The 22,438-nt window shown below is 36.1% G+C and overlaps 1 protein-coding gene across 5 annotated transcripts in view; it reads right to left on the bottom strand.

Annotated features, from left to right (window-relative positions):
* LOC143224925 (caskin-2-like) overlaps positions 1–22,438 on the bottom strand; it is a 261,429-nt gene that overhangs the window by 163,737 nt on the left and 75,254 nt on the right. For 4 of the 5 annotated variants that reach the window (XR_013013515.1, XM_076453402.1, XM_076453405.1 and 1 more), the window contains exon 2: positions 11,064–11,115. Coding sequence is in view for 4 of the 5 variants with exons in the window: in XM_076453402.1 (XP_076309517.1) it covers positions 11,064–11,115 (52 nt within the window). In the remaining variant the exon portion in view is untranslated. Of the gene's footprint in view, positions 1–9,134; positions 9,164–11,063; positions 11,116–22,438 lie in introns of those variants that run through there. The other variant, XM_076453404.1, reaches the window with a different exon arrangement.

Below are 22,438 nucleotides of genomic sequence, written 5' to 3'. Positions count from 1 at the left end.
TCGATATCGTTTGTAAGATAACTAAAATAATGGGTAATTTTCTAAATGTATAACACATTAAGATATTTAACGTCGTGCAGAAAACTTGTTCGTTTTTCTTTCCTTTTCTGAACTGAAAAGCAAAAGGAGAAAGCAAAGAAATTGTAATCATTCTTGTGCTCACAATTAAAAACAGTTTCCAGAATTTTCTGACCAATCTTTATATGAACTTCGACAATGCTGTACTTAATAAAAATAACAAATAAAGCAAACATAGTTACTATTTCATGTTTAGAGATATTTAAACATTTTGAGGACGACACACGACCCACAAGTGTTGCAACTTACTTGTTCTTGTCTTTCTATAGTGCATTTTTTTCTGACGAAAAGTAACTTGCTGATAAAAGGTAACTAACTAGTGGATATAAGAATTCGGAAGACACGTGGCTGACAAACCTTAGATTCATGAAACTATCTTTTCGGTGGTCTTTCTGCTATACATTTTGTTTAGAACTGTTTTTTCACGCTGCACTAAAAGGGTACAATAAAAGGTCTAAGCTGAGCGCATCAACTCAGAACCACACAAATTTCAGAAATTGTTGTGCCTTTGTTTTTATTTTACAGAAACTCCACTACGTGTCAAACAATGCCCCTAATTTACCGTACGTGTTATCATGCTTAAAAACAACAACTACTTTATCAAGTTTTATTTTGTTTCTGTAATTACTAAACTCAACAAAAATAACCACCTGCCGTCTAACTCACTAGCATTTAAATTAGATAAAACTTTGTTGCAACTGAAAGTTCGAAGAGTTTATGAAGTTTAAGACAATAACTTATAAACAGTAAAACAGTAAACATATTTTATACTATATTAATTAAAAAACAAAGTACATAAAATCACAGAACATAAATATTGTCTGTTTTTTGTTTGTTTTTGAATTTCGCGCAAAGCTACACGAGGGCTATCTGTGCTAACCGTCCCTAGTTTAGCAGTGTAAGACTAAAGGGAAGGCAGCTAGTAATCACCATCCACCGCCAACTCTTGGACTACCCTTTTACCAACGAATAGTGGGATTGAATGTCACATTATAACGACCCTACAGCTGAAACGGCTAGTATGTTTGTTGCGACGGGGATTTAAACCCGCGAACCTCAGATTACGAGTAGAGCACCTTGACCGGTAAAACACCCCGTTTTGTTCTAGTTGTTTCTGTACAATTACTTTATCTGGATTGTTTCTATAGTGAGATTAGAGAATAGATAAACCATAGTGTTAAAACAGTCTGTTTGTGAGTGTGTGTGTGTGTGTGTGTGTACACAGTTTATTATAACCAAAAACAAGCCGAAACCCAAATTAAAAATAAAAACACTGCACTAATCGAAAGGATCCCAGGGTACAAGCTATAATGTGGGATATAAAATGTACCCTAGGTTTTGGAGGTGACTTAGAAAGCAAGACCCACATTGCGGTGGGAGATACACCGTCTATCAGTCTTAATCTCCATTAGCCAGTCTCAAGTAAAGACATAAAATAAAGGAATAGCAATAGAAATTAAAATAATAGACATAGAAATAGAAATTAGGAGAGTAAGATGTGGGTGCTCAAGCCCACAACGTCCACATCTATATCACCCTTCACTGCCTGCAAAAACACAGACACAAAAGACCAAACAGCAACAAAAATCATGGTTTTCATAGATTAGATTAGTGATTCAGGTAGATAAAAACAACGTGTGAAAACCAACGTTAGAAGACACATTCTAGAACACGTAAGCCGTGTAAAGTAGCTGACATTCATTATATTGGCAAAAGAAATGTTTAGAAGCTCCATTCAAGCTGAAGGTTTCATTCACTTCCTTTATTTTAAAACATGTCAGCAAAACAAAGATGGCGCTACGTACAACATGAACAAAATATTGCGCTAAAGTTTTGTAAAGAGTAAAAACAGTTTATATAAACACACGAGTTGGCATTTAAATCAATTCGCACCTAAGCAGATGTAGTCTAAAATAAGATCAACTGTAGCAATAAACGTAACAACTGGTATGAATATGTAACAGTTAAAGGCATGCGAAGCGACTAAAGTCGTCGATATGGGGGAAAAAAAAACTACTGTTTATTATTTATTCCAGCGAACTGTGAAATATGAACTTAAAAGACTAATGATCAGCTTACAACGTAAGTTCTATGAACTTCCCGTTCCTGCATTTTAGGACTACCAGTCTTAGATCCATTTACAACTTCAGATGTCGGATAAAATTAAATATAAATAACATTATTTTATGTAATTAAATTACTACTACTCCCCCCCATAAAAATGTATTTGATATTTTCAGCCACAAGCGACACATGGGCTAAATGGCTAAGTCGTTGTTGTTTTGAATTAAGCACAAAGCTACACAATGGGCTATCAGTGCTCTGCCCACCACGGGCATCGAAACCCGGTTTTTAGCGATGTAAGTCCGCAGACATACTGGGGGGCTAAATGGCTACGTCAAAGATTCTACACGATTCAGGCATAACTATTGCTAATGTAGTGATGCTGACAAGAGACGACAATTAAAGATTCTACACGATTCAGGCATAACTATTGCTAATGTAGTGATGCTGACAAGAGACGACAATTACATTGCAGCACCCACCGCCTATGTGGCTACTCCTCACCTTATAGCGAGATTGGCTCGCACAATTAAAAGTGCAGGGCATGTTCAACAGTATATAAAGGCTCTAAATGTGGACCTTAGATCCACAGTCCGGAACGTAAACCACTAAAGCGCCCTTCAATAATAATAGCAACAACAACAACAAAGAGAAAATTGATGCTTTGTAAGTCTGTGATAAAAGTGAGAATTTGCTTAAGACTATATTTTAATTTATTTGTTTCATGGAACATTTTGACCCGTAGACTAATACGCTGACCATTAAAGGTCACTTCTGGCTCTTTTAAGTAAAAGATAAGATGAAACATCAAATGTTTCCGGTAAAAATGAGAATCCAAAGAGATCTAAATTTATTTGTTCCGACCGACTGACAACAGAAGGCGACCATTTTTTTTAGCACTGCCTCCTCAGAAGGGTGGCCGACTTTTCTTATTTTTTTATTATTAATTTTAGTACGTTAACTAGATACGGATGAACTCCATTGGACTGGTTAGGGACTTTAAAACTCAACTATATACAACCCGCCATGGACGGTTACATCGTACGGGCGTTACAAACATTTTTTCAATGGACCAGTGATGACGACAACCAAAACCTATATTTAAATATATATATATATAATACAGAGCGTCATTGTTAAATGTTGGGAAGTTGTTTTTCTTATACGACAATGCGGCACGAGCTGCGGTCACGTTTCGTGCACGCTATAACAACATCAACAAAAAACAGCGATTTATTTACTGTTTAAATACACTAGAAGAGTTCACGAGGATCTGGTTACGTCCTATTAGTGTAATCGATGAAAAACAAAAAGGCTTAACAATTTGTGTCTTCTAGGCTAACTGATCGATTTCCTTACTACTTAAATTTTCAATCAACGCACTCATTTGTCTTCTCGCAGTTTGTGTGATTCAAGTATACCATATACCGAAATGAGGAATTCTCCGAGGCTTCGGTTCTGGAAACTTATGTACATCCAGTCTTCATATTGCTGCGAATTTTTGACTTACTACGATATATGAAAGATAAATACACACCAACAATATGCATTATTACTCTATGCATGAACTGACTGCCATGAAAAACCGTCACGCTACGTCCAGTATAGTAAGATATGTGTATGTATCTAACTATGCATGTGACCAAAATAATAAATATAGTGTGACACAACCAAGTCAATGGTACCACAAACAAAAATTTATAGATATTCAATTTATAAATATTTTTAGATATTCAAGATTTAGACAGTTTGAAAAATAGTATGTGAAACAATCATTTCTTTATCTTTACAACAAGAAAACAACTTTTACTAGGGCTGTACGTGAGGAATTGTTATATCTTTATTCATGTAATTTGTAAATATTGTGCTAAAAACTGTTATTTTTTCAATACAAGGTACCATTTTTAACATATAAAAACAATACAGTTTAAATAAGCACAATCCGAACACTTTTCCTGCACAGGGTTTCCCAGAAGAAAAAAATATTCTTTTTTTTTTATAGAAAATGTTCGATTTTTCTGATTTTTTTTCTAATTATACTAATAATTACTAGTACAAACAGTTGCCCATAAGGCGGCGTTTCTGCTCGTAAAAACAATGTCCGCATTGACAAATTGAGCCAGACCCCCGCTAGTACAGCGGTATGTCTCCGGAATTACAACGCTAAAATCAGGGGTTCGATTCCCCTCGGTGGGCTCAGCAGATAACCCGATGTGGCTTTGCTATAAGAAACACACACACACACAAATTGAGATGGAAATACTGTATTCAAAATATTTCTAATTATTGTACAAAGCTACACAGGAGTCATCCGGACATAGCTGTCTATAATTTTGAATAGATAAGTAACTGATACGCAAACAGTCAACAGCACCCACCGCCAGATCTTAGACTACCCTTGTCCAACCGTGTAGTTGAGTTCTGAACGTCACTCTTATAGAAAACCCACAATCCGAAAGCGAAAGTTTGACAAGTGACTCTGATGTGAACCATGAACTCTTTCACTCATATTCCGCGCACTTTGGTTTCATAAAACTTGACAGACGTGTAAAACATATCGGAATAATAAAGTATGTAACACAAACTGAATGATTTAAATTATACTTTACCTCTAATTAAACGGTTAAAAAAAAACGGTAAGGGTTATACTTTAGGGAAGTTATTAGCTAAAATCTGGTTACCGCTGTTAATGTATAGTTTTCATATCTACACAGCTAAATTAACCTTACCTTAGGACACTTTCATAACAGCCGAAATCTGTCGAAGCAGTAGAAACCAATATACCAAATATTCATACTAAAACAACTTATATTCAACTGCAGGTTTATGCATTTCTCACACTGTTTTAATCTGGAAAATGCAGATTAACGTGATTTGTAGCCGTGGAGTAGCGGCTTATAGAGGGCTCTGTGTGATTGTGCGTGTGTGTGTTTGCTGTTGTTTCAAATACAAACTTTTAGCTCATAGCTCCGTCATGTTTGACCAATTTAAGATCTGATTACAGTTTTGAACTAGGAGGTCAAACCCTTTCGATTTGTGTATTTAATCACGCCCAAAGTCTTACAGATTAATTTACTCTAATCTTGTCTGAATGAATTTCAATTTGAGGGTGCGGGGAGAATCTCATAGATTGGTTTACTCTAATCCTACCTAAAACAATCTCAAGTGCTGCGGCTATTGAGGATTCCCATTGTTCTATCATGAATATCACCTCTACTTCCTAATTCACTTGAAACAACTGTTTCCATCAACTATGGTTGACAAAACAAAACAACGGTAAAATGTTACAAGTTACGTATAATTAATCACTTAAACCTTTTCTGAAGTTGAACTTTTACGTTAACGTATCGAGTCAGACAAATAAATTTTAAAACTTAGTAACCGATACAAAGTAATTTAAATGATAACCGAAAGAGAAACGGAATTCACAAAGTGCAAAAAGTCTATTTCAAACAAAATATCTTACGTACTTTTTTATGTGTTCTCCTAGAGAAAGGCGCCACCTACCTACAAAACCAACATCAATCATTCCTACCTGTACATTGGTTCACGGGTCAATAGCTCGCGATGATGAAGCCATAGCTGAGAGCTTTATACGCTGATGCAGACAGTTGTTATTTTATGTGTTTTTTATGCTCCAAAACCCAATCTTTCACCCGAAATCTCTGCAAGATTTCGTCCACTTGGGACCAGAACTTCAGGTGAAATTACCGATAACAAAGATTATAAAACTTTTCAACTTGGTCCCAGTAATGTCACGTTAATTTCAAAACAGGTTTTTGTAGCTCTGTTTGTCGTAAAGAAAGCCATGACTCGGATTATGATGGTGGCGACACGCGGGTAGAAAACGCTCCACGACGCCGTTTCACCTATAGAATCGTTAACTTGATGGTAGGGTTGGAGAGGAGGGGTTCAATAAATATCTCCCCCTTGAAATAATTCTTGCAAAACCTCGAGCAAAAAACATCACTATAATGTCAAACAAAAAGGCTGGCACGAATATACATGTAGTTCTTGTTATATAGTATAAATAAATTATACTTTTTCTTTAATCTAAACGTACCGTGCTGATCTCGAATGATTATACTTACACATCTGATAGAGAGGGGCTGACCGCCTTCCTCTGGCGTGGAGAATAATTTTTTATAAGTGTATTCAGTTCATAATGATTTACTTTTATCTTGCATGTTAGCAATAAATAATTTTCCATTCCATATCTAAAAATGTCACATATTATTATAGATTCATTTTTATCTACCGCCCTCCTCCCATACCAAGCTACTGGATCCGCCCACGGACAGGGAACGATCAAAGTTGTCGGCGTAAAAAAGAATTTTTGATAAACACCCTTAACCCAAGCGTTTGGGAAAAATAAATCGTCGCTTAGATGTCATAAATAAACTGATAACAGCGACAGTATCTAAGTGGTGATTTGTCGTTTTCAGAACTTTCGCTCAAAATCATGCACGAGGTCTATCTGCATTTGTGTTTCACAATCCGGGCGCGCTAGGCACTAGAGCACGCCCGATCATCCTCCTCCTTATGAATGAATGCATTTTAATCATTAAAAGATATTTTTTATACAGTACATGATCCTAATCAAACCGGTAATTAGCTACCGTATTTATTTGCTTTTCTATGCAGATAAGTTGCTTTTATGAGAAGATATTAATAATTTACATACCAATACATTATAAGCACATATGGCACGCTTCCGATAAACCTGTGTACGTGGAGACTACGTGTTTTTTGTTTTTTTTTACTACTCGGTATAGAAATGGTGTATTATTTCTTATTTCAGTTATAACGTCTGTAAAAAGTTAAGTGCGCGCAAAGTGTTGAGTTTTGCTGCTACGCATGTCAAATATAAGAAGCTACATGGAAGCAGTCGCGACACAACTCTAGATGGCACATGGAGACAACTGACCCTTCCACTCACTTGAAGAAAAAAACTGATCAGTAAAGAAAGTGGTACAAAACGGGTAGCTCCCGAGTGGCACAGCGGAAAGTCCGTGGGCTTGTAACACTGAAAACCAAGTTTCCGTTAAATGAGCGCAGATGGCCATTGTGTAGTTGTTGCTTAACAACAAAGCAAATAACGCACATAAAACAGGATTGCTAACAAATAAAATACTATTTTAAAAGTACATTTCAGTCTTAGAGAATTACCAAGTCCGTCTCTGGCACAAAATATATCAAATCACTTTCCTAAGGCAGCTAGGTGAACACAAAACATATCAAATCACTTTCCTAAGACAGTTAGGTGAACACAAAACATATCAAATCACTTTCCTAAGACAGTTAGGTAAACACAAAACATATCAAATCACTTTCCTAAGACAGTTAGGTGAACACAAAACATATCAAATCACTCTCCTAAGGCAGTTAGGTAAACACGAAACATATCAAATCACTCTCCTAAGGCAGTTAGGTAAACACGAAACATATCAAATCACTCTCCCAAGGCAGTTAGGTAAACAGTTAAATCACTCTCCTAAGGCAGTTAGGTAAACACGAAACATATCAAATCACTCTCCCAAGGCAGTTAGGTAAACACGAAACATATCAAATCACTCTCCCAAGGCAGTTAGGTAAACACGAAACATATCAAATCACTCTCCCAAGGCAGTTAGGTAAACACGAAACATATCAAATCACTCTCCCAAGGCAGTTAGGTAAACACGAAACATATCAAATCACTTTCCTAAGACAGTTAGGTGAACACGAAACATATCAAATCACTTTCCTGAGACAGTTAGGTGAACACAAAACATATCAAATCACTTTCCTAAGACAGTTAGGTGAACACAAAACATATCAAATCACTTTCCTGAGACAGTTAGGTGAACACAAAACATATCAAATCACTTTCCTGAGACAGTTAGGTGAACACAAAACATATCAAATCACTTTCCTGAGACAGTTAGGTGAACACAAAACATATCAAATCACTTTCCTGAGACAGTTAGGTGAACACTTTCTAAGAATAATAGCAGAGATCCTTTCCCTCGTTTTCCAACATCAATATTAATTTATAATTAATTAATTACTAACCATGGGTTAGTTTTCACGTTTTAGACGTTAAAACCTACCTTAGATTTTATGAAACAACAACTCCTTCAAATACTCGCTCTAACATTCGTTTTCTTTATGTTTCGAGTTTTATGTTCGTCTGTTTCTATGTTTTTTGCACAATACTTACGGAAGTTGAAATTAACGCATATCAACAACGGTGTAACCATGATTCACTTGGTCTAAAGTGATGATCTAGTTTTGGTATTTGGAAGAAGACAGAGAAGGACAAAAACACGCCAAAATTCCAGAATATAAATCAGGAAAACTTGGATAGCAAATGATAATAATGCATTGCTTACATTAGTAAACTTTCGGTAAAACAGGGACTGAAAAACCATGTGGCAATTGATTTCTGGCAGTGCATGTCTCATGAACCAATTGACATTCAGCAGGGTCTGAATTTTAAAACTGTAGAGCTCTGGGAGCTATACCAGGTAACAGCTGTCAGCACCTGTAAGCCTACAGTGAGTGTTTTTAAATAAATTTTCAACGTGGACGACAACACAACGCTTAGAGAGAGGCGCGTTAGTATCTATAAGACACAGACAGCCTGACCGTAGTTTGCTAAAAAAAAAAAAAAGTTGTGAAATCGATTATCAATACTTTTAGAGAAGTGAAATAAACGTTCAAAAGTTTCGTAAAACGTGTTTAATTACCATACATACAATTAAAACGAGAGAGAACTGAGATGGTGGGAAAATTAAATCTGTTAACGTCAACGTATGTAATAAAATACACAGAATCCTGGAAAGAATGATCATAGAGATATATATAAATTACACAAAGCAAATCACAGTCACATACTCAAATTTAACGTGGCTCTAACGATTATACGGTAATTTATCTGCGAAAATCCTTAGTTACATAAAATGCTTTACTTCGGTATAGTAATCATTATGTGTAAAATGTGTATATACCTATTTATCTTCATAGGTTAATAAATTACGTCACACTGATGTTACAAGCTTTCGTCACTTATGATAAAACTTCAGAGTGCACTGTTACACAAGGAGTCTTAACGCTGTTGTTACGTCAGACTTATAATGCTTTACGTCATTATTCAAAATTCGCCAACACATAACTGAAGAATGAAGCCCTCAGTGTCCTAAAAGAAGCCCAACGTACAACTTTATTATAAATGCAACGAGGCCAGTTTTATATTTGTAATTGTGACGTATACACTGCTGGCCAAAATCTTAAGGTCAACGAACATAGAGAACAATTATGCATTTTGCGTTGCTAGACTCAACCACTTACTTGAGTAGAGCTTTGAAAGATGAAAATAAGAAAAGGAAAATAAAAATAAAAAAACTTTGTGGCATTTAATAGGGAAATGTGAACACTATGAAATTAGCCTAAATACTAGCTGGTTAAAAGTTTAAGACCATACCAAAAAGAAGTCCTAAACAGGGTAAGAAATGCCCAACAAGAGGTCTTAGTAGTGAGTTGCACGACCGTCATTGCGAATAACTGCAAACATTCGCTTTGGCATGGTTTATATAAGAGTTTGCAGAAGGCTGGCTGGAATGTTATTCCGAGTGGTGAAGATGGCTTCACGAAGATTATACACTGTTTGGAATTGACGTCCATTTCTATAGACTTCCCTTGCCATCCACCCCCAAACATTTTTAATGGGGTTCAGTTCGGGCGAACACGCTGGATGGTCCAAATTAATCACGTTATTCGCCATGAAAAAAGTCCTTTGTCCTGCGGGCATTGTGGATTGCAGCGTTGTTCTGCTGAAAGATCCAGTCATTTCCAGAGAAGCGAGGGCCTTCAGTCAATAAGGATGCTCTCTCCAACATGTAAATGTAGCCAGGTGCTGTTTGACGCCCCTGTATAACCAGGAGCTCTATTGTTCCATGGAAGGAGAAAGCACCCCAGATCATGTGTCGTGTAGAAAATGTCTCCAGTGGGATATCCTTATCGTGCCAGTAAGTTGGAAGCCATCTGGACCATCCAGGTTAAAGTTTTTCTCATCAGAGAGCAAAACATTTGTCCACTTTTCTACGTCCCATGTTTGATGCTTCTTAGCAAAGTTTAACCGAGCTCTTTCGTGGTGTGGAAGGAGGCGTGGCCTTTGAAGTCGTTTGGGGTTTTTAAAGCCTTTCTCTCGTAGATGCCATCTTATTGTTCTTGAGCTGCATTCTGCGTCCGTGAGGGTCTTAATCTGGTTCGACGATCGGCTGGCGTCTTGCCGGACAACCCGTCGAATCCTAATGCTCAACGCCGGCGAAATTTTCTTGGGCCGACCATATGAAATTTTCGTTCCGCTTTTGCAGCTCGACAATTCTGCCACGTTCAAACTCTGTCAACTTTTTAGAGTTCGCCATTTTTTACCCAATGTAACACAGGAGATGTCAGTGGGAAATGTTGACAACGCTAATGCTTGAACACAAATGACTAAATTTCGTTACGTGTTTACCGATTAACGCTTCGTTTCAGTATGGTCTTAATCTTTTGACCAACTAGTATTTAGGCTAATTTCATGGTGTTCAAATTTTCCCTATTAAATGCTAAAAAAGGTCTTTATTATTATTTTCCCTTTTCTTATTTCCATCTTTCAAAGCTTTACTCAAATAAGTAGTTGAGTCTAACAACGCAAAATGCATATTTTTTCCTTTATGTTCATTGGCCTTAAGATTTTGGTCAGCAGTGTGTAAATAATTCACTGACATTGTATTAGTAAAGTTACTCTCAATATATTAACACATACGTATCTTACTCCTTTGACAGCTACAGATGTTAATTTTTTTTTTAACTAAGACTTGGTATATACGTAGCTTTTCTACCATGACAGCAACAAAAAATATAAAAGTATTATTGGAATAGCTACGAAGACTTACCCTTCTGTATCCTGAATGTTAATACCTCCCTTCTTACTGGAAACCAGCAGTTCTGGAAAAAAACACGTAAAGAAGAATCTATATTAAAAAAACTTTAACTTTTTCCTAGCCATCACTATATTATCTTTATGTTTCAATTGAGAAACTTACACTTTATAACACAAATAGTAATAAAGTAGTTGAATTAAAAGATCCCTAAGTGAATTGTTTTGTTTGTTTTTAATTTCGCGCAAAGATACATGAGGGCTATTTGCGCTAGCCGTCCCTAATTTAGCAGTGTAAGACTAGAGGGAAGGCAGCTAGTCATCACCAACCATCGCCAACTCTTGCGCTACTATTTTACCAACGAATAGTGGGATTGGTCGTAACATTATATCGCCCCCACGGCTGAAAGGGTATGTTTGGTGCTACGGGGATTCGAACCCGTGGCTCTCAGATTACGCATCGAACGCCTTAATAACCTGGCCATGCCGGGTCCCTTGAGTGACTTAAGTAAAGATAATCAAAATGTTGTCTTCGAAATTCCAGAAGAAACCATTCTCGTAACATAAAGCAGACTAGCATAAACCAGAAGCGCATTTTGTAGATTATAACTAGTTAACTAACTAAATTATTTATAACCAATTATACACGTTGCTACGCAACAGTTAATGTAAATATTTAAACTAATTTACTAACTTTAGGACAGAAAGCTTGTTTGCGTTTAAAAAACAAATCTAATGAAATATTTTCGGTATTAAAATTTTAATGAAATAACTAAAAACCTATAAGCTATTCACATTATGATTAAACAGTACTACATCATACATGAAACAAATTTGCATTCATGTACAAATCTTCAGGCTTTAAATAGACAATGATTCCGAAGTGTGAAAACATTGAATGATGCAACACGTTTTCACCCCCGATAAATTCGTTAGTGAATGAAATACGCCTGAATAACGGATATGTACACAAATTACAAATATATGTTTCTGAAAATATTGTATGAAATGCCTCCCCCAGTGGCACAGCAGAATGTCTGTGGACTCACCCGCTAGAATCTGGGTTTCGATACCCGCAATAAGCAGAGCACGAATAGTCCATTGTGTAGCTTTTTTGCTTAATTCTGATCAGTCTGTCAATCAGTTATAGGAAATATGCCAACTAATGGCAGCTGAACGCAATATATTTTCTCAGCCCATTCCATTGGCTTAGTTGTGGGCACAACACAGATAGCGGATTGTATAGTTTTGTCTTTAATTTTTAAAAAGGTCTATGATATGTTTTTTTTGCAACTTTCGTATTTCCTTATCAAATGATTAAAAGTTTGTGGGTGTTTTTTTCGCAAACTTCTTAAACGAATCTGACACTTCGAAAACATGTTACAATGTTTGGAATTGTTATCAAATCACGTGCATATACTTCTTTAGAATATCATGATAAAACATAAACAATTTTAGAATGTTATGGTTCAGCATCCGAATGTGCCGGTGCAAAATAAACAAGTTCAGAATGTCACAGTGCAACACAAACAACTTTAGAATGTCACGGTGCAACATAAACTACTTTAGAATTCACGGTGCAACATAAACTACTTTAGAATGTCACAAATTCAAAATGTCATGATGCAACATAAACAACTTTAAAATGTCACGGTGTAACATAGACAACTTTAGAACGATACAGTGTAACACAGACAACGTCAGAATGTTATGATGCAACATAAACAACTTTAGAATGTCACGGTGTAACATTGACAACTTCAAAATGTCAGGATGCAATATAAACAAATTTATAATGTTACGGTGTACATTGACAACTTTAGAATGTCTTGATGCAAGTTAAAAAAGCTTTAGAAACTTCTGGTGCACTGTAAACAAATTTACAACGTCGTGGAGCAACATAAACATTTTTAGAATGTCATGATGTAACATGAACAACTGGCTCGAAGTTACTCAACTCACCACAGATCCAACCACGCCGGGAAGGTCATTAGCAACTGAAAATAAAATCCATATTCAGCAGTAGAAAAAGTCCACAAAGTCAGTGCGATAACACGTTCACCCTGACTTACCTAACAAAGAAAAACTACAGTCAAGGTTCTTCAGGTCAGTGGTAACTTGGAGACAAAAGCCGTTGAACTGTATAGTCAGTTCTGTAACCGTCTATTACCTTGATGGAACACATCCATTATACTTTAATCCTAAAGTTATCCATTCTCCACTCTCACTTACTTCATAGAAATCCCGTGACATAAAATAAAGGCTAAAATGTGGGTCACAACTTGATGTTCTTTATGCAGGTGAAGAGTTTGATCTCCTATTTCTCTGGGTGTCCGCACTGAATGAAAAAAAATGCACTATGACGTTTCTTTTACATTATTATTAAGAAGTTGTCGGTTCTGTCTTTTTCTCCTTAGTCCTACTTTTCTTTCTTGCACACCAATTACGGCTATTAGCTTCCATTTCAACAGTTCTCGCGATCCACCTTTCCAACGATTAAAACCCTTACATTTCATTTTCAATAAAACACTATATTTGCCCAAACTAATTATTAAAAGACGATCAGCAGAAATGGTTCGCAAGCTACGCCCCTCCAGTCTCGTGCTGCCATCAATCACTTGTTTCACGTGCCCTGAATATAAAAACTGCTCCATTATTTTGGAACTGATCTCACGGGGCAACGCCATCTTGAGATGTTCGATGTTATTAACACCAACCACCAAGTTGATGTCGCAGTTAGAACCAATGCCCTTCTCACCTCTTATACAAAGATCCCGACACGTAATTACCAAAATACACGCAAAAAACAGAACTACCCATGTAATGAGACATTAATTAAACAGGGAGAGGCTGGAAAATGTTATTTTTTCGTTTTAGTGGAACAGGACTTTTCTCCGTATACGCCAGCGAAGTATTAAGCAAGTGGGTGAGACGTTTATAGAAACTAACGAGTTATCTTCATTGATTTCACTTCGAGGTTAACTTAATTAACTAACATCTTATTGTCATAATATTTTACACTGAACATTTTAAACTAAATCATTATAACAGTAACAAAGATGGAAGCGCAAAATTATTTTCACACAAACTAAGCGCAGAACGAAAACAGAGAATGAAACAATACAATAACATGAAGAGAAAAAAAGAACATAAAAACATACTAACAATAACAGGGAAAAGATTAAAGAACACAGAAAGAGCGAAACAATAATCACAATAACAGGAATAAAAATGCAAAATTAATTTCACGCGAACACTTAATAAGGATGAAAGCACAGAACATACAGAAATAGCGAAACAAAACTAACAGTAACAAGTATAGAAGCGCAGAACACACAAAAACAATAATACAAAACTAGCAATAACAAAAGTAACAGGCACAGATCACTCAGAAACAGTGAAACAATACCAACAATAACAAGAATAAACACAAGATGCATTTAAACAAACCTAAATACAATAACAAGGATAGAGACTTATTTAAATGTTTAAAACACTCGCGTAGAGCTACACAAGTGCTGTCTATGCATAACCATTCTAGCTTTGAAAATATAAACTGCAGGGAAGGCAGCTATTCAACAGCATCCACCACTAACTTTTTGGCTACATTTATCTGACTGAATAAGAACATTTGACTTTAGCTCCTAACAGACATCCACAGCTTCTAAGTACGAAACAAGTTTTTTGCAACAACGGGACACGAATCACGAACCATAAGATACACAATCCAGGGACTCTGACCATAGGCTACATCTCAATGAAACATTAAACACGCATACATTCAACGTTTAAAATAATTCGATGTTTTGACAGGTGCAGCAAGTTTTCTGCATTTGCTATTAGATGGCAGCAGTAAATATTGAAAAAAAAAATGTATTTTAGAAATCCACCTGAACGATACATATAACTATGGCGTATAAAAATATTCAAGCTTCAAAAATAGCATAATAGTTAACGTAACATTTAATATATAACAAATATAACACTTGCGTAAACTACTGACTGCGAATCGAATTCAAAACAAAACCACGAATCTTTTGAACGTTCTGTTATCAACTGGTGTTTAAACTGCGACCATTAATAACAAAAGAAAAAACAAAGGTGAAACAAACGTGTTTACTAGTCATTGCGATGAAACACAGAACACGTGTCAATGCTCAAACATTTTTATCAGCCATCACAATAAAACACAGAATGCACATCAACACTCCAACACATAGACCAGTCAACACGATAACACATGGAACATTCATCAAGATTTTATACTTTCTCAGACACCACGAAAAAGCACGGAATACATCAACGTTCCAATATGTTCGTTACCACTCGTCATAAGAAAACAAGGAAAACGAAAACAAGTTTGTTACTCGTCACGACGAAACACGAAATAAACGTCAACAAGGCATAAGAAACGTAATCATCTACAATAAAATAAATCGCACAAACGTGAAAATAAAACCGCAAAACATAAACATGAAACATTGCAATAATCGAAGCACTAACAGAATATATATACGTTAATTTGTTTAACAATGTTTCTAACCAATCAGAACAGATACAAAGATACATATTAACAATACAATGAAAGATTTTCCGAAATCTCCAGTGATGTGGCGATACAGCAATACAACATGAGGATCATGATACGATTGTATCGATACATTGTCTGATACGATACGATTTGTGTAAGCACGACATGGCCAAATGGTTAATGCACTCAACCAGTTATCCGAGGATCGCAGGTTCGAATCCCCGTCACACCAAACTTGCTCTCCCTTTCAGCCGTGGGGTCGTTATAATGCGATGATCAATCCCACTATTCGTTGGTAAAAGAGTAGCCCAAGAGTTAGCGGTGAGTAGTGATGTCCAGTTGTCTTCCCTCTAGTCTTACACTGCAAAATTAGGGACGGCTAGCGCAGATAGCCCTCGTGTAGCTTTGCGCGAAATTCAAAACAAACCAAAACTATCGTAGCAACCTTAGAAATATCAGCCAGCTAGTTATACTGACACAGACATGCAAAAGTAACATACAGAGAAAAATAGAGGAAGAAATAGTTGGGAAAACATTTACCTATAATACGAGAAGCACAGGAATGAATAAGGTTAGGTTAACTGCACGTTACTATGGAACATAGTGCATCTTCTACAGGAAGCAGTCTCTTATAAAGCAGAACCTTTTCGATTGAACGGCTATACGTGTGTGTACTGTCTTAACAATAATCAAATAGCTACGCTCGCTGAAAGCCTAAACCAATGGTTATTTCTCCATCTTACTTTAATGTGCACTACAGTCCCTGAAGTACACGTTAGTAGTTGAAGTTTCTGGTGCTTGTGTTGTTGCTGTTTTTTTGTTCTTTCATCTTTCCCAATAGATTTAGGCTATTGATTATAAGTTATATATGTCTGTACAGAATACATACAAGTGCACGTGATATCCAGGTAGACACACATTACACAAATAAAACCTAATATTTGTATAGATCGATCGCTTAGATACACGTTAACATTGCTCGTCGTCAGCCGATTGTACAAGCCTTATATATGATTTGTTTTGAAATACCTATCATATGTTTTTTGCTAGCCTTAGCCATAACACTCGCATCGTTTTAAACTAAATGTAAGTCTGCAAATATACCACTTGATGGATTCAGCAAAAGGAACAAAATCCGACTGTAAGTTGACTTAAAGACAAGTAGTTCTAGGTTTAGTAAACTGGCAAAAGTCAGCTAGTCCTGAATTATAACAACCCATCAAAATCAACTACTCCCAAAATATTAGTACCCCATCAAAGTCAACTAGTTCTGAATATTAGTATCTTATCAAAACTAACTAAGTAATCTTAAGATGCTAGTACCCCATTAATGTCAACTAGACATAAATGTTAGTACCTCATCAAAGTCAACTAGTCCTGAATGTTAATCCATTTAAAAGTCAATTACTCCTTGACGTTAGAACCCCATCAAACGCAACTAGCCCTAAATGTTAGTCCATTTAAAAGTCAATTACTCCTTGAAGTTAGAACCCCATCAAATTCAACTAGCCCTGAATGTTAGTACCTTATCAAAGTCAACTAGTCTTGAATATAACTACATCATAAAAGTTAACAAGTCCTGAATGTTACTATCTCATCGAAGTTAACAAGAGCTGAATATTAGTACAGGGGTAATAATATTCAGGACTATGATGAATTTGATAAGATACTAACATTCAGGACTACATGTTCACATTTAGTACCTAAAAACCAAAGCCATCTTCCCTGTACAAAACAAAGAAGGATAATGCCGTCAGCTGTAAATGGATATGAAAACTGGTAGTTTCCAAGTGCTATCAGAAAATTTACCCTACTGGAGGCTATTTGTGCTAGTAATTACTAATCGCAGTATTTATACCTCAATGATAAAAAAAATTAGAGAAAAAATGAAGGGTTTTCAAAAAAGGGATTTTTTTGTTTTTCTGGAAAGTTCTGCACAGGAAAAGTGTTCGAACTGTGCTGACATATATGTTGTGATATATTAAAAGAGATACCGTTTATTGGAAAACAAGTAAAACAGTTTTCTATAAACTCCGGTTCCTCAATACAACATTTACAAATTACATCAACAAAGATATAATACAATTCTCACGTACAGTTCTAGTGGAAGTCGTGTTTTTGTTGAGAACTTTCAGTTAAAGTTGTGTTTCGTGATAATGAAATGGTTCTCGGACATACCACAGTTTTCTTATTGTCAGAATCGTGAACAACCAAAATATTAATTTTTTTCTATATATTTTTGTTTTGAGTGTCAGTCAATAGATGGTTACGTACATAGATACTGACATACATGCTTCGCCCATTGCAGTAGGATGAAGAATAATGGAAAACTTCACAAGCCTTTTCTTGAAGTAGACAGGTTAGACACACGTCACGACCACTTTAGTAGGTGACCACTTGTAGAATACAACTGTTTAGCTCAAAAAGTCAGCTCGAGACATAAGCTTTCATTAACACTACTTTTTGTCTGTTACAAAACACAACAATAAGCAGTTATTGGTAGAGTACCTCTTCGCTGAAACAGGTTCTGTGTACATAGTTACTTCCTATTCTGTCTGTTCGTGTAGTAGTCATCTGGCCTTGTTAGCATTCACGTAAACAGAACAATATGGCTTTTCAATCCAACGGAAATTGTTATTACATGTGAAAAAAAAACAAAAAAAAACAGAATGTCAAACGAAAGTTTAGACTTCCGCATAACAACGGCTGAATTAAACCGTTGAAATACTAAATAATCAAGCTTGAATCGTAAGTGATTATACGGAAATAGTTAGTAAAAACCCACAGAAAACAGCTTTCATGTAAGGAATATGGCAAAGATGTTACGCCACACAGAGATTTCTTTCTATTATCACTAATACCACTAAAAGAAGTGTTCTACAAACAAAACACAGTGAAATTCGTTCTGTTTATTGTTTGTTATTAAGCATAAAGCTATAAAAGAGCTAGTTATCTGTGCTCTCTTCACCACGGGTATCAAAACCCGGTTTCTAGCGGTATACGTCCGCAGAAATACCGTTCTGTTGGATTACAAGCAGTGATATACTATACGTATTAATCAAATGATATACACTTAAGCCTTGTTGTTAATCGTACCAATGGGTTTTAGTCTTTTTGTCTCTCTCTCTCTCTCTCTCTATATATATATATATATATATACCTAATACTAATTACTAATTAGTTACTAATTGTGTTTTTGTAACTCGACATTCATTCTTAACTACCCCATATCCTACGTTTCGGCTGCTAACCTGCCGCGGTCACCTGGGAAGCCCTGATGATGCCCGTGTGTTATTGTTGTAAAAGGTTCATTCCCAGGTTTTCTCGCTAGGAAACTGGTGCACCTTCCATTTTGTCTGGTGAAACAGCTAAATATTTGAATATTTTCAAGAGGGGTAGCCAGGTTTAACTGATTTTATGTTAGAGTTACTGAAAGTGTCATCAATGATGCAACTGTAAGGATTTCTTTTATGTGCGTATGTTCATAGTCCATTGTTTTAAAGTTACTCCATTTTATCTTCTAGTCTTCTGCTCTACTATGATGGATTATTGAAGTTACTCCAATTTATCGTACGGTTTTCTGCTCTAGTATAATGGCTTATTGAAGTTACCCCATTTTATCGTACGATCTTCTGCTCTAGTATGGTGAGTTATTTCAGTTACTCCATTTTATCGTATGGTATTCTGCTCTAATTTGATGAGGTTTTACAAATCAATCGGCACTACAGAGCCTTGTGTGTCTTGATGCTGGTGAATTCTAATTTGTATCGATCATTCTGTGGGCTTCAATACGTTGAAATAGTTAGCAAGTTGAAGTCCCGACAGAAAAGTTTCGAACGAGTGGCTAGCACTTCGGACCTTTTACAAGAGGATCCACGACGGGTTCGGGACATTACCACCACATACAACCTTTTTCAGGATTCTAAAAACAGCAACGAAATAAAAGCCGATGCAGAGGATAGTTTGTTTGGAATTTCGAGCAAAGCTAGACGAAGGCTATCTGGGCTAGTCGTCCCTAATTTCGCAGAGTAAGACTAGAAGAAACGCAGCTAGTCATCATCATCTACTGCCAACACTTGAGCTACTCTTTTACCAATGAATAGTGAGATTAACCGTTACTTTATAACGTCCTCTCGACTGAAAGGGCAAGCATGTTTGGTGTGAAGGAGATTCGAAACTGCGACCCTCAAATTGCGGGTCGAGCACTTCAACCACGTGGTCATGCCGGGCCACAGAGGATGGAAGCTAATTAGTATTGAATAAAACAATCATTAATTAATAATTAGACATAGGTAATCGTACAGACAACAACTGATATTCCTGTCAGTCCTCATATTTCTAAGCCTAACGATAAACTAGCAAGTTGGGGATGAGTGGTGTTGATCAATGTTGACCTTTTCTTTCCAAGCTGACCATTTCGAAAATAAATACAGTTAGCGCAGTTAGTCTTCGGGTAGCTCTGAGCAAAATTCAACAAGTAAACAAGCAACAATAGAATCGAGTATTGTTTAAGATTCGACTTGAACTTATTAACTAATGTTTTTATTCGCTATTTTGCAAGTTATGGTCTAATCAATATCCAATTGGTACTACTATGTCATCAGTAATACATAAACGAAAACGACATTTTAAAGGACAAAGGAAATATACGTCAAGAACTTTCTAGAATTCCAACTGTAGTAGCCTAGCAAGCTCCAGTTATTAAATGTTAGTGTGGTAGCACAGTATATTAATAATCAATAAGTCGTTTCCTTGTACTTAGCTGAAATAGTAGAAACGTAAAATTGTCAATACCTTCCAATAAATCCTAAAGCGTATCAACAGTTGCACTAAAATAAAACCAACTGCTTTCTTAATCTAAAGATCGCACACAATGTACGTTCCTATTCTCTCGTGCAAAGCATATTTTAAAGTTTCTTGGGTGTTTGAAGTTGTTTTTAAATTTTGTTCCTGCAAAATGCAGAAGAACAAATTAAAAATTGAAAGTTCTTTGTTTCCTTTAACCAGCGTTACTTGCAGATGCAAATGCCCCTCCAAAACTAAAACAACAAGCAAAATACAATCGTTACAGTAGTTAATATAATACATTACTGTCATTTATTTAGCTAAAGAATTAGCAGATACGTATCGAAAACATGCAAGTGAAATGTAATAACGTACGCGCCAAACATGCTCGCCCTTTCCGCCGTGGGGGCGTTATAATGTGCGGTCAATCCCACTATTCGTTGGTAAAAGAGTAGCCCAACAGTTGGCGGTGGGTGGTGATGACTAGCTGCCTTCCCTCTAGTCTTACACTGCTAAATTATGGACGGCTAGCACAGATATCCATCGAGTAGCTTTGTGCGAAATTCAAAACAAACAAGTAATAACGTAAATGCTTTTAAAATCAATTCATGTTTCTTAATCTAAGCCTAACAGAGGACCCAAGAGTACATAAGTATTCAGGTATGCACTTGAAATATTAGATTTAATCGACGTTTAATGGGTTGGTTTTTTTTCATTTATTTAAAACTCTTGAGTGTTTTATTATAAATTTGTTATAAAATTGAAACGTTTCGCTCAGATTTTTGTTTGTTGCTAAACTGCCCAATGGGCTATGACCTTCTTGTCAATTGATTATTATTGATTATATAGTTAAACGTTTTATCTAGACTTCCATCGAGGTGTAAATTTTTCATGTAAAACATTATTGGAATTTCTCTTTCATTTCTTGCACTTAATTCATTCTACTGATGGAGTATCCAAAATAATTTTATACAATAAAAGCTTTCCATGGAAGACAAACTAGGTAAGAAAAATTGTTAACCGTTGGAAAACAAACTAGATAAAAAAACAAACACACTTAACTATTGGAAGACAAGTAAAAACCCAACAAAAAACAATTAATTGTTGAAAGACCTTGTCTCTAAAATATTTATTGAAAATTGCCTATTGGTGCATTCGTTTATACCTCACAAGAGCCAAAAGTTTAAAAGAAAGGCTATGCATAGATGTATATGATCAGCCTTCGCCCATTCTCTGTATTAACATACTTTTATAAAGAGTACGAAAAAATATCTTGAAAAAAAAAAAAAGCATGGGAAATTACGATTTCAGTTTGCAGGCCGTAAGAAACCTTCTTCCCATTTAGGGCTGTTACGACAAGATGCTTACGACATTGCTGTCGTTACAATAAAACGCCCACTACGTTGTTGTTACAATAGGAAACCTTCATCCTACTCCTGTTAGATTGAGACAATCACCATGTTGCTGTTGCAATAATACGCCCCAGCTGTGCTGTTGTTAAAATACCACTATACTGTTGTTGTAATAAGGCGTCACAATTTTGCTATTGTTAAAAATAAAACACCCACGACGTTGCTGTTGTAATAAATCGTTCCAACTTTGCTGTCGTTAAAATAAGACACCCACCACGTTGTTGTTGTAATAGGACTTTACAACAATTTTCCTATCGTTAAAATAAATGCCCCCTCATTACTGTTTTCAATCCACACTTCAGCTTGAGCTATGGCAAAAAAAGTTCTACCAGATACAGTGGAGCGCCATTAAGCCGCGGTATTTGGGGGGTCAACCTGCTTAACTGCGGCTTAAGTGGTCCGCAGCTTAAACCTTTGTAACTGAAAAGCCGAAGTCGCCAACAGCTCCGCTAAGGAGCCTCATCCGGGCCATTGCGTGATCATTATATCGGATTATCGAATTAAAAATAATACTTTAATTATTGATCACTTTTTTCACGGATTTACCGCGGATTAACTTTAATGTATGGAGAGGTGTGATTCGGTAACAATGGCGGCCTCCATAAAGCTGACATAGAGAGCAGATAAGGTAGATTAACGGTCGATTTCTGTTGTAATATATTT

The sequence above is a fragment of the Tachypleus tridentatus genome, chromosome 9 (genome assembly GCF_004210375.1).
Source record: "Tachypleus tridentatus isolate NWPU-2018 chromosome 9, ASM421037v1, whole genome shotgun sequence".
Classification (NCBI taxonomy): Eukaryota; Metazoa; Arthropoda; class Merostomata; order Xiphosura; family Limulidae; genus Tachypleus; species Tachypleus tridentatus.
The sequence above is the reverse complement of the archived record's forward strand: the minus strand, read 5'-3'. Positions and strand labels throughout refer to the sequence as shown.